The sequence below is a fragment of the Saccopteryx bilineata genome, chromosome 4 (genome assembly GCF_036850765.1).
Source record: "Saccopteryx bilineata isolate mSacBil1 chromosome 4, mSacBil1_pri_phased_curated, whole genome shotgun sequence".
Classification (NCBI taxonomy): domain Eukaryota; kingdom Metazoa; phylum Chordata; class Mammalia; order Chiroptera; family Emballonuridae; genus Saccopteryx; species Saccopteryx bilineata.
Window position 1 is genome coordinate 67,119,265 of NC_089493.1, and position 12,749 is coordinate 67,132,013.

Genomic DNA, 12,749 nt, shown 5'->3' on the forward strand with positions numbered 1-12,749 from the left:
AGACAGATTACTGAACTCAGGAGGCAGCTTCCAGATCATTGTTTCTCTACCAAATAACAATAATCTCCCTTTTTTAAAGATATTAGTGGCCTGATCTGTGGTGGCACAGTGAATAAAGCATTGACCTGGAACACTGAAGTTGCTGGTTTGAAACCCTAGGCTTGCCCCACTAAGGCACATATAGGATTTGATGCTTCCTACTCCTTCCCCCCTTCTCTTGCTCTCTCTCTCTTTCTCTCCTCTCTAAAATGAATAAATTTTAAAAAGTAAAAAAATGCATAAAATAAAAAATAAAGCCAGCACCATCCACTCCTTTACGTTCATCCTGGAAGCTTTAGGATGGTGATTGTACCTTCTCCTTCATGACTCTAGCATTGTTGTCATAACTCTTTGCATCTTTCATGATGGTTTAGCATCCACATAGGTGACACTGGCTTACAGTTATTTGATCACTCCAGTCTGAACAACCTTCAATTCTATGTTACTGAAGCTGCCAATGGGAATTTAAATATCATGATGTAGCCCTTCTAGCTAACCTGTTCATTTTGAAAACCTGAAATGCTACATGGTTTCCTTCCCCTTCCATCATCCAATCTCCTGTCTCCCAGTGAACCTGCTTCTTCCTCTCTTTGGTCATCCCTGCCATATAGGTCTTTGATTCTTTCTCTCTGTGTACAATGAGAGGAATAGCCTACAGTTTGCACTGGTGTTGAGAAGATAAAAAGAGTTAGTCAAGAAAAGTCTCAGCTCATAGCATGTGTTCTCTGAAGTAAGCTTCTCCTTCTTTTCTTTTTCTTCTTGGAATAAGGACCTAATGATTCATTCTTGAAGCAGTCATTGAAACTTTGAGCTTCTTTGACTATTCTAGAAACTCTGTTCTCTTTCTGAATCAAAATCTGTGTCCCAAGGTTTCCCACCAGTGGTCTGTTTAGTTGTCAGAGTGCTAAGAATGCTTCTCCCAGGTCAGCCTGCCTGCAATGTTCAGACACTCTACGTAGCTGCTGGAGTCTTTTCTTCTCCAGGCTGACTGCCTTGACTCCTCCTGCCCTACCAAATTCACAGGTAGTGGCCATGTTAGTCTCCTGATATATTCCAGGATCTTGCACAGTAAGTGGTAATTTCTGCCAGAACACCAGCCCCATTCAAAATTCCCAAGACTACAGTGTGAACATTTTCTGGGGTTGACAATTTTCCTTGCTCCAAAAGTGGTTGAAAAATAAGTCTTTTTCACAACTTTACTTACAAACAAACTCTACAAGAGAGGGGAAGAAAAAATACTAATTGTGAGGACTGCAAAAAAAAAATGTAATGTCATGTGAATGGGGATGTTTTTAAGAGTCTTGAATCCTAAGGGTTTGTCTTGCTCTTTTTACTGGAAAGTTTGAGTCTTGACCCATTAATTCAGAGCTAATAAATGTCTGATGGCAATTTGCCAGTTTGAACTTACAAGTGCCAGCTTATTCATTATTAGAAAGCAGCAATCTCTATGGGAAATGCTTGCAAACAGGATTAGTAGAGCAAGGGGAGGGCAAAGCCTTGGTGAAAAATGTGCCCATTGCTAATCAATGGCCAACAGCTTCTTGCTGCAATGAGTTGCAAATAGCAACTGTCGTTCTGTAGTCCTTGCATTCATAATTTGCCAGAGTAGGGAATAGACTTTACACACTAGCTGAATCAGGATTCCCCAAATTTTCCCACCCAAGTGGCCCCTCATAGATTTGGCCAATAAGTTCATGTCACTAGGGGATTCATTAACAGAACCCAAAAAGCCCTAAATGAGGTGGAATTTCCACATTGGTCTTAATAGAAAAAGAATAAGTTTCCCTACATCTTCATGTAATTCTGAGCCCCCAGCTCACAGACCATGTCCCCAGGGCTTTATGGTCCTCTTGTTTGAGAGAGGGAGCTTGGACTCAACCCAAGAAAGTAGCCACTCCCCCCAGCAACCTGAGCAAGACCAACTTACAAGTGTCATGGCCATAGATCCAAGTTCCTTACTAGAATCCATAGGGTAACTGGTTCTAGAAGGAATTACACCAAAGAGAGGATAGCCTTGTAAGATCTCGGGATTGAAAAAAAACAGCACCACATTCATGTAACATGTAACTGGAAGCCACTTAACATCTCTAAGCCCCAGTTTCCTCACCTGTAGAGCAGTATCTACTGCCTAGGCTCTTCTGAGGACTAAATGAGATCACATGTATAAAGTGCTTTTCACAACAGGTGAAATATGAGTGCTTGTTTTCATTAAACTGGTGGTATGACCAGTCACCCAAAGGGTTCTACAAAACCTGGGTTTTGTGTGCTAAAGAGAAAGCTGGAAGTAGAGTCTGAAGACTGGGAATCAAGTCTTGATTTTGTCATCTGTTAGCAATGTGTTCTTAATAAATAATTTGAGCTGAACCCAGGCTTCCTTATCTATTAAATGGGAACAGGACACCTACTTATAGAATTTATAGAATAGAAATGTCATTGCAAAGATTATGTGAAATGATATATGCATGATGCATTTAAAAGTATTTGATAAAATATGGACTCATGGACATAGATAAAAGTAAAGTGTTTACAGGGGGAGGGGGAGTTGTGGGAGAAGAAGGTGGAGGAGGAAGGTGGGGAAGGGGAGTAAAGAGGAACAAATATATGGTAACAGAAAATAATTTGACTTTGGGTGATATACACACAACACAATTAACAGTTCTAATGCTATAGAAATATTTACTTAAAACCTATGTACCCTTATTGATCAATGTCAGCCTATTAAATTTGATTTTATAAATAATATTTTTTAAATATTTGATAAAATTATACACAAATATAAGCTAAAATTCACCTTCCTCTTCTTCAAAGGTACAGTGTTAACTATTTAAGGAATGTTGGTGCATAGGAGAAACAAGTAAAAGATGTGAATAAAGCTATCATCCGAGCAATGGAAATGGCCTCTGCCAACTGTGAGCTCTTCTCCCTTTAAAGCAATACATAAAAAAAGAGAAATGACAATATTGAGCCTTCCACATGCCAGACATTATGTTAAATGCTGTACCTACAATCTCTTATTTAATCCACATAAGCAATATAAAATTAGAATGCTCCAGTTACAATTTAAGAACTAAAATTCAGAGAGAATAAAGAACTTGCCCAGACTGACAAAGCTAGGATTAAAACCAAATCTGGGTAACTCCAGATTTGAACTTTCTTTTTTCTTTTTCTGTATTTTTCTGAAGTGAGAAGCGGGAAGGCAGAGAGACAGATTCCTGCATATGCCTGACCAGGATCCAACCAGCATGCTCACCAACTAGCAATGCTCTGCCCATCCAGGGTGTTACTCTGCTGCAACCGGAGCCATTCTAGTGCCTGAGGCAGAGGCCATAGAGCCGTCCTCAGCGCTTGGGCCAACTTTGTTCCAGTGGAGCTTAGGCTGTGGGAGGGGAAGAGAGAGACAGAAAGGAAGAAGAGGCAAAGGGTGGAGAAGCAGATGGGCGCTTCTCCTGTGTGCCCTGGCCAGGAATTGAACCCAGGACTTCCACATGCAGGGCCGATGCTCTACAGCTGAGCCAACCAGCCAGGGCTCCAGATTTTGAATGCTTAAACATTATGCTCTGCTATTCCACTAATCCAGTGAAAGGAACCTATTCTAGAATTCTCCCTTGAAGCCCTTTCAGATTCCTGGCTGATCCTAGCTGTACCGGCCAAGCACAGGTTGAGGCTGTAATATCACAGTCACTAACCAGTCACATCAGAGAAAGGTTGAGACTGAAGTTCTATACCTTCCCCTTCCTTCTCAGGAGCCAGTGGGACTGAGATACTGTGGAGTTGGAGTTACAATGTCTACGATTTGTATTCCAGCTCTCCTGATTATCCAATCTGTGGTCCTGGGCAAGTTACTCAACTTCTCTCAGGGTACAATAAACTTTTATCATACATAAAGTACATTATAATCTCTTGCAAAGATGCCTGAGAGGAATAGCAGAGATTGCAGAAAGTTTCTAACACAGAAAAGGTGGCTATTATGAATAATAGCTATTATTATTCATTATCATTTTTATAACAAGATTAAAATATTTTATAAAGAAAATCAAAATGAATTTTCAGGTGTCATATTACATAAAATTTAAGATCTCCAATACTCTTTTATATCTCTCTAAAGCAGTGGTCCCCAACCCCTGGGCCATGGACCGGTACCAGTCCGTGGGCCATTTGGTACTGGTCCACAGAGAAAGAATAAATAACTTACATTATTTCCATTTTATTTATATTTAAGTCTGAACAATGTTTTATTTTTAAAAAATGACCAGATTTCCTCTGTTACATCCATCTAAGACTCACTCTTGACGCTTGTCTCGGTCACATGATACATTTATCTGTCCCACCCTAAAGGCTGGTCCGTGAAAATATTTACTGACATTAAACTGGTCTGTGGCCCAAAAAAGGTTGGGGACCACTGCTCTAAAGCATTAAGTAAATATGAGCAAGTGTCCAATAATTTATCTCAGTTCACAAACGGTCTCAACCTAAAAGATTTTTATATCTTCTTTCTAATCAAAAGCCACCCTGAAGTGGTTAAATTCTGATAAGGAGAAGAAATTCATATGCATTAGCAAAGCAATCTCCTGGGAGCATTAAAATGATTCTTGAATAATTTTCAAACCGAATTGTGTTTGTATTTCCCACTGCTCTAAAACCAAATCAAAATTCACTGGCAAACAAGCAGAATCTTGCCAAGATTTCATGATTTATCATGTGAAATTTCAGGCACAACAAATAGCAAGGTATGGGGGGGGGGTAAGAAACATATGTTCAAAATTCCTGATGATTTCTTTTTTCTCTCAAGAAAGATGGTCCAGGGAGTCAATCATTGGGCCTCATGGAACTTGAGTTGATCAGCCCCCGATAATCAGGCACAGATTTGGTCAAGCAGCATCGGCACTGAACTGAAGACAAGAGGAAGGTGGTACGGACCCCAGGTGCAGTACAGGATGGCATGCAGGTTCCTGCTTCTCTAGTGGGCAGTAATCATGGCTGAATCCTGAAAGTGACAAAAGAGAAAAGGACAAATTCAAGGAGGACCTGTAAAGTGGCCCCATAGGGTTTCATCCTGTTCCTCCATCTCTCATACAGCCTACCACTTTGGCACAACAGCTTCCTAGGGGACCCAGAAGAGTGAGTGAGGGGCTGGGAGGGAGGTGGAGGCAGACTCAGATGGCTACACTGATATCAGCAGCAGCTACCATGTCCAATGGCCCCACATAATAGAGGCCTCAGGCATCCCTGAACAAGTAGGTCTTTATGGGGTAGGCCAGCCAGTTAGCCAATTTAGCCAAAACAAAGATAAGACTGGTACTTCTCAAAGACCCACACCCACTTACCCAAGCCCACTGCTCCTAGAGAGGCAGTATAGGTAGAAGAGTTAAGCTCTCAGGCTCCCGTGCCAGAATCTCTCTGCTGGCTTACCTCAGACAAATTACTTAACCCTTCTTTGGTAGAGTCTCCAACTAAAACATGGAATAATGACAGTACACATCTCACAGAGGTTATGATGACAATTAAATGAGTGACCAGCTATAAAGTAGTCAGAACAATGCCTGACAAATAAAATAGGTGCTTGATGCATGTTGTTATTATCCTAACCTTTGTCATATTTTTTATTGTGACATAGCTTCTTTACCGCTAAGTGTTTTCAGATTCCCATTCAAATCTCATGGCAACCCAGAGAGGTTCAAATGAGGAACCCATGGCTCAGAGAATTTATGTGGTTAATCCAAGGCTATGAGCCTAATAATTATCAAAGGGGACACCTGAACCCAAGGGTTTGGGTTTCAAGTTTAGAGATCTTCTGTTTCTATATCAATCACACAGCTTACTTATATTTTGGCTACAAAATTAAATTATATTAGAATGAACACTTCCACTTTAACATTGTGTCCCCTTATGTATTACAGTTGGGGGTTATTCATTCGATGAATGGGCATGCATATTTGCACTGGGGTCTAAGCACTCAGCTGGTGAGGGCACTCTGTCAGGGCACAGGCCGTTTCCAAGAGCCAAATCCTGATGTTTTTCTATTTGCTCTCTTGAGTTTGAAGTGCTCCATCATCACATGGAGTAGGACAAAAGCCAGCAGGAAAAAAACAACTGTGTGCCACTGAAATTACCACTTAAAAACAAATCACTGTTCTGGCCAGAACCACCACAATCAAGTTCCTGGATTTTCATGTGTCAAGACAAGCAGCCCTGTATGTAATAAGCTGTCTTCTGCAAATAAAATTCTATCCGGCTCCACCAATTAGATTGCACATACCTAAAAGGCAGACTAATCACACCTTTTAAAGTGGCCAATGATAGGATAATCTTGTAGCCGAAGAACCACTTAGGTACTCTCAGTCAGTTGGGGAATGCCACCCCAGCGGGTTGGGATTGCTCAGATTTACAACTAGAACAGGTGAAAATAGAACCAGTGACAGCTGGTGGGTGATTATTCACAGAACCTCCTGATTCAGACAGGAGTAAGTCACATAAAAGGGAAGAATAGAAAAGGAAATGCCAAAAAAGCATTTGGTCTTGAGTTCTCTGAAAAGGAACAGATGGACCTAATCAATTACCTAAATAATTCAGAAGAAAGAAAAGGCTGCTTTCACCTGAATTATCCAGATAATTTTTAAGATAGTTTAAAAAAGGGTTTCCTTTTCATTCGCTTGAACTGCTTATGTGTTTCTCGTTCATCAAATAATTTACTTCTCTGTGAGGAGGCCTGGCTTACAAAACTACTATAACCATAGGGATAACTGCTCCTGAGGATGCCCTTTCTCTTATATTTGTACCTCAGGGAAGAATTGGTTTCACGCCGAGTCCTTTTTTCTCCATTGTGTACCAGTAAGCTTTTCCTCTGGAAATGAACTGGGCTGGCTGGCCCTTTGATCCCATTGTGTGATTCTATCTCGTTCATCAAGCTTTGGCACCTGACCTGTTGTTACAAGGGTATAGAAAATAGTACAATTTGAGCATTTCAAAGTGCCGGTTTTCTATGAAAGGGTGGGGGGGCAGTTTGTATTTGACAGCCACCTTTAGATGCACTTGCTTATCTGGGTTGCATTTTAACAAATTTTTGTGAAAGTATACTATTTATTCACCAAAATTGGGGGAGGGGGGGATGAACAATGGTGAGTTCATAACCCAATGAATGTGGCTTAAAACATCCAAAACATAGTCAAGACTGACAGGGAGAGAGAGCATCATCATATCAGGGTTGCATCAGAAAATAGCCCGGGCCTGAGCTTTAACACCCAGCAGTGAGGAGGACCACAGCAGATGGGAGGAGAACTCAGTGTTCTTTTCGGCAAAGATTGTAGCTATTTCCCTTCCACTCCATCATGTGGGTAGATCAGAAACGACACAGACGTATCCCTGGCCAGAAACCTCTTGGCTCCATCTTCATCGGGACGATTGATCAGCTTTTACTGATTACAGGAAATGGCTGTTAACTGGGTGAATAAATAACACATCTGGAGGCAGAGGTCCTAGGATGATTCAGAACCCCTCCTGTCTGACTCTCCTGCATAACTCAGTGGATTGAGTGCCTTCCTCCCCACATGAGGCACATCGCCCACCCCTATCTTTTTACTCACAAACAGAAAGCCTTGTAATTTCAGGCAACATGAAGTGTCAAACATCAAAAACTTATCTTTTTTTTTTTTTTTTGCAATAAAGATGTTAATATGGCAAAGATGAAACACAATCATCAAAGCTAAGGTGTTTCATCTTTGCCATATTGTCCCTCCCCACCCCTGCTCTGGACTGAGATAAAATTCTATTCTTTGCTAAAAAAGTTTCTTCTGTTGTTTCCAGTCAAATGCAATTTTAACTGTGTTGACTCTATTCATAGAAGTACACTTTACAGTTTTCTTCATCATTTTTGTTTAACATTTTTGAACCCTCCCTGTGGAGTCTAACTCTGAAAACAGTCTTCCTAGGTGACATCAGTGTTACTGTTTAAACTTGCACAAAGCACTTGATGGAGACCAGTCCTGCCTTTCACTGTGCTGAGAATTCACACTGCAACTCACTGTTGCTTGTCATACCTTTATTTCCACTTGCTTGTGTTTCTGACTATAATTCAATATGTTTTCTTTGGGTGGGTAGAGTGCTCCTCTTTAGCCCCTAGCTGCTGGATGACACCATCTGTGATTGCCAAGGAAATTAAATTAAGTTAAAATTCAATCAACAGAAGATTGTTGCTTCTATGACTTTACTAGGAACCTTGAGAGCCTAAGTGTCTAAATGCCTCTCTCTTAATACAGAAACAGGCCAGCTCTGCTTAAGAGCAGCATCAGCCCGTAGCTTAAGACTCCCCACGAGCTAGAGGCCAGTAACTGACCCCTTCTGTCCTGCCTCACATGGCCCTGCAGTGGCTCAGAGACAGATTGTTTTGCTTCCACAGTCTTTAGTTGGCTCAGGGAAATCTATGTGTCTTACCAAAAAGACAGAAAACAAATAAACAAACAAACAAAAAAGAACCTTTAGGTTTATACAAAAAGAAAAGATTGTTAATTTGCATGTTTTTATTCTACACCAAAATAAATTTAAGATAGATTAAATGGTTTTACAAATAAAAATAAACCATAAAAATTGAATTTTTATCAAAAGCAGTACATGGATATCAGAAATTTCTAAGCATTAAAAACACCAAGCAAAGTACTGATAGAGTTAGAGTTGAATACACTAAATTTTAAAAAGTCATATCAGATATCATAAACAAAATACAAATACCAATGAAAAACCTAGAGAAAATGTTATAGTTATGATAGGCAATGTAACCTTAATAGACATGTAAACATAAACATACATATACAAGTGTATATATAGACTCATAAGAAAATAAGTAAAAATATTTCATTTATGGTCAAAGTATATTAATAGAAATCAATTAAATTAAAGAAATGCAAATTAGCAACAATTCTTTCAAATTCACCTATTTTTCAAAACCTAACACATGTACACACGTACACACATTACAGGAACAATAAGAAACTACATAGCAAACTAACAAAGATTCAAAAATAATTATGTTAATTTGTGATGGTTAAGTAAAATAAAAACTTTAATACATTGCTAGCAAACTATAATATGCCACCATCTTCCTAGAAGTTAACTTGGCATCATGTAGCAAATTTTAACATATTTAGGGGGAAATTTATCCCAAAGAAATAACCACAGGTATGCATAGAAATTTTTATGGATAGCAGCTTCATTTATAACATAAAAAATATTGGAAATAACCTTAATGCCAATCTGGTGACATAAATTATATTGTAAACACAAAACATAATATTATGCACTTCTAAAAAATGTAATTATATGAAGAAATGTTTACCATACATTATTAAAAGCAGGATGTAAAATTACATATGTATATGTATATATTTTTATATAATTTTTATCCAGATTTTGTTTAAATGTTATATGAATCATTTAAATATCATATGCTCTACTTAAAATGAATGCATAGTGCATTTATAATCACAAAAATTTTAAAAAAAATAAAAGAAAACTTGACAAAATACAAACTGTAATAATCACTAAATGATGAGAACATTTGTCATTTTAATAATCCTTGTATATCTGTGGATTTGAAAAGTTCCTAATATAAGATAATATGACTTTATGATTTTAAAAGTAATAAATGTTACTTTAAGAAAGTGGTCTTGCTTTTCCCATCTCTCCCAAACAGCAGAAGTATGGTTCCTTTGCCGTATAGTAAGGTATATTTCATTACCATTTCCCATAACTATGTTATAATTATCTTCTTAACCAGTTCATAACAGGAAGTGCAAAGACTCACAGTAAGGCAAAATACCAGTAAAAATTTCCCAAGGGAAAGAACTAAGTGGCTGAGCCAGGAAATGTGGTTTGCATTATCACATGTGGCTTCCCTTTCTGCCTCCCCCACCTCAGTTCTCCTCTGGCCCTGCCCTTCATCCCCCACCAACACTGCACTTGAGCAAATGTGTTCAGATTTGGAACTACCATCCCATTCCCTGTTTCTACTGTTTCTACGTCATCACCTGGACTTCCTCCCCAAACCTGAGGCTCTCACAGGTAAACACAAGGCACAGCATTCAAATTATATGTGTTCAGAAAGACCAAGAAGTGTTCATTATTTTGATTTCTGGTATCCCCAAAATAGAGAACGATACATCATACCAGGTTCCATTTATTGAGCACTTACAATGCACTGTCACTCTGCTGAGTGTTTTACACATATTCTCTCATTTTTATTCCTAAAACATCCCTGTAAGGTAGGCATAGATATCCCTGTTTTACAGATAAAACTCAATTTGAGGCCCAAGAGGAAAAGTAATGTGACTAGTATTCCATAGTCAAAACATAAACTCAAGTCCATGCCAGTGCCTACACAATAAACCATCACACTATATTATCTCCAAATGAGATGAAAAAAACATCCTTTTAAAACTAACTTGAAAAAATAATAAAAATAAAAACCAACCTGGATTAAGGTTCTGCTATTGGATTTTGGTATTTAGAAGAGAGTTTCAGAGGTTCATTTATTTCCATCTTTTCTCCCTTGCTATTTCAGTAGATTGTTACTTGCCATTATTGGTGGCTTTATATTCCTAACAAGTCCTTAACCAAACTTTAGTATCAGAAACCCACATACTAGATCTCCAAAAGGAACTGAAAACTTTATTTTGTTCATGATATGTGTTGCTGTTAGTTCTATTTTATGGATGCATCCACTGCATCCCAAGACTTTTGAGGGAATCACATAGCTAATAAGAGAGAAGGGCCCCAAAGCCAAGTATGTTGCCACCTGTTCCTGCGAGCCAGCAGTGCATGCAACAGTAGAGTTTCTCACTTCCAACCGTGAAGTTCTTGTTTCATAGATCGTGATCCTTATACCATTTACATATAACGGTCTCCATATAAGTAAAGCTAGCTTTATTTTAGAAAGCTGGTACTCTTTCTGTATTCTCTATTTTTCCATCACTTACCCCTCTGTGATAATAGCTACAAGTGCTCTGAATAACCTATGAGATAGGCACTATTACACCCATTTCACAGACAAGCAAACCAAAGTCATTGCTTAATTAACTTGCCAAAGTGTCAGTCCTGAGAGTTGAACCCAGGCAGCCTGAAAAATCCATACTCATCCTACTACACTGCACTCTCTGTACAAAAGAAATACATGGAAACTTCACCCTTCAATGGCCTAAACAATTATTTTGGTGTTATTTACAGTGCCACTCACTACTTAAAGATGTGGGAAATTAGGAGAAAATCCAGGGACACACAATTAATATTAATGTTTGAAATATGGAACATATGAGGAAAGATTAAGAGAAGTAGAACTTTTTAGCCTTACAAAGAGAAGTCTGAAGGCAAAGTTAATATCTCTTCAAAAGAATGAAGGAATATTGTGAAGAGAATGGTAACCAGAATTTATTTCTACTCCACAGAGAAGCATATAAGAAAACCAGCTTAAATCACAGCAGGAGGAAATTAAACCAACTCTAAGGAAGAACTTCCATTTGTTAGCATTCTCTCTATGGTGAACTTCAACTTAACCAGTCTTCCTTATATAGCCAGTTTAGGCATTATTACTCATGAGGTCAAGAATTCCTTTTTGAATCTTCAATGTTTAAATGGTACTCAGGATAATATTAGTTTCAAATGTTTTGTTCCCCTGCCCCCAATTCTTTGACAGTCAGGCATCCATACCAAGCTAATATGAAAATCTTCAAGTGAAACTATGTAATTATTCAGGCTATGTGACTCCCTGACCTGTCTGTTTAGAAAAAGTTTATAGGAAGCAACAACCTAGGGTAGATATGGTATCAATTCTTGAAATCCCTGTGAACAAAAGCATACAATCATTTATCTGGGCATTTTTGTTGCAGTCTAGCTCAGAAGCAGGGAGGTGAACTACATTGACCTGTTGTAGTTCCTTCCTGCTTGGTGATCCTATAACCCCTTATATTTGGTAATCCATCCCAATAAATCTTCATTGTTAAAACCCATGGCTTCTTCACAACTGAGAAGAAAGAAGTGTAAGCATGTACAGGTAAGAACTGTTGAGGTAAAACAAATTGGACTCCAAGTTAACTTGAAAGAATCTTATTGTATCTCTATTTCAGATTTCCTCAATGTGGCACTGGAGTCACTTTGCATTAGAATTATCTCTAATACTACATTTTCTAAAAGTTAATTAGAATCTTTAGAAGGGGCCCAAGAAGGTTCTGGCTCAGCAGCTCAGTTGGTTGGAGTGTCCTCCTAACATACCAAGGTTGTGGGTTTGATCTCTGGTCAGGGCACATACCAGAATCAACCAATGAATGCATAAATAAGTGAAACAACTAATCAATGTCTCTCTCTCTCTCTCTCTCTCCCTCTTCTCTCTCTAAAATTAATAAATAAAAAATAACATAAGTCTAAGAATTAAAAGCACTTTAAAAAATAAAATAAAGGGGACCCTAAGAATCTGTATTTTAAGCACTCTTCCCTTATAGTTTTAAAAATGTACACTAAACTCTTAACAATTGAGATATCTAACACCTTCATCCCATAACTGAGGAAACAGAAACCTAAAGAAACTAATGTTTGCCCATCTAATTACTTCAAGAGTCAGGAATAGAATCAGACGTCCTGACTACCAAGCTAATAAATTTCCCATCTACTTGGAAGCATTACAAATAGATTTTTAGAAAATTTCCTGTGGAATAGATACTTGGCATCAAAGC

At 38.4% G+C, this 12,749-nt stretch overlaps 1 protein-coding gene across 2 annotated transcripts in view; it reads right to left on the reverse strand.

Moving 5' to 3' along the window:
* Nucleotides 1-5,001: 5,001 nt before the first annotated feature.
* Nucleotides 5,002-12,749, reverse strand: part of LOC136335945 (uncharacterized) — a 166,523-nt gene continuing 158,775 nt past the window's right edge. For both annotated transcript variants that reach the window (XM_066277200.1, XM_066277201.1), the window contains 2 exons: nt 6,816-6,958; nt 5,002-5,023 (listed from right to left, as the gene is read on the reverse strand). In XM_066277200.1, coding sequence (XP_066133297.1) covers nt 6,834-6,958 — 125 coding nt within the window. In that variant the 3' untranslated portion in view covers nt 5,002-5,023; nt 6,816-6,833. The remainder of the gene's footprint in view (nt 5,024-6,815; nt 6,959-12,749) is intronic.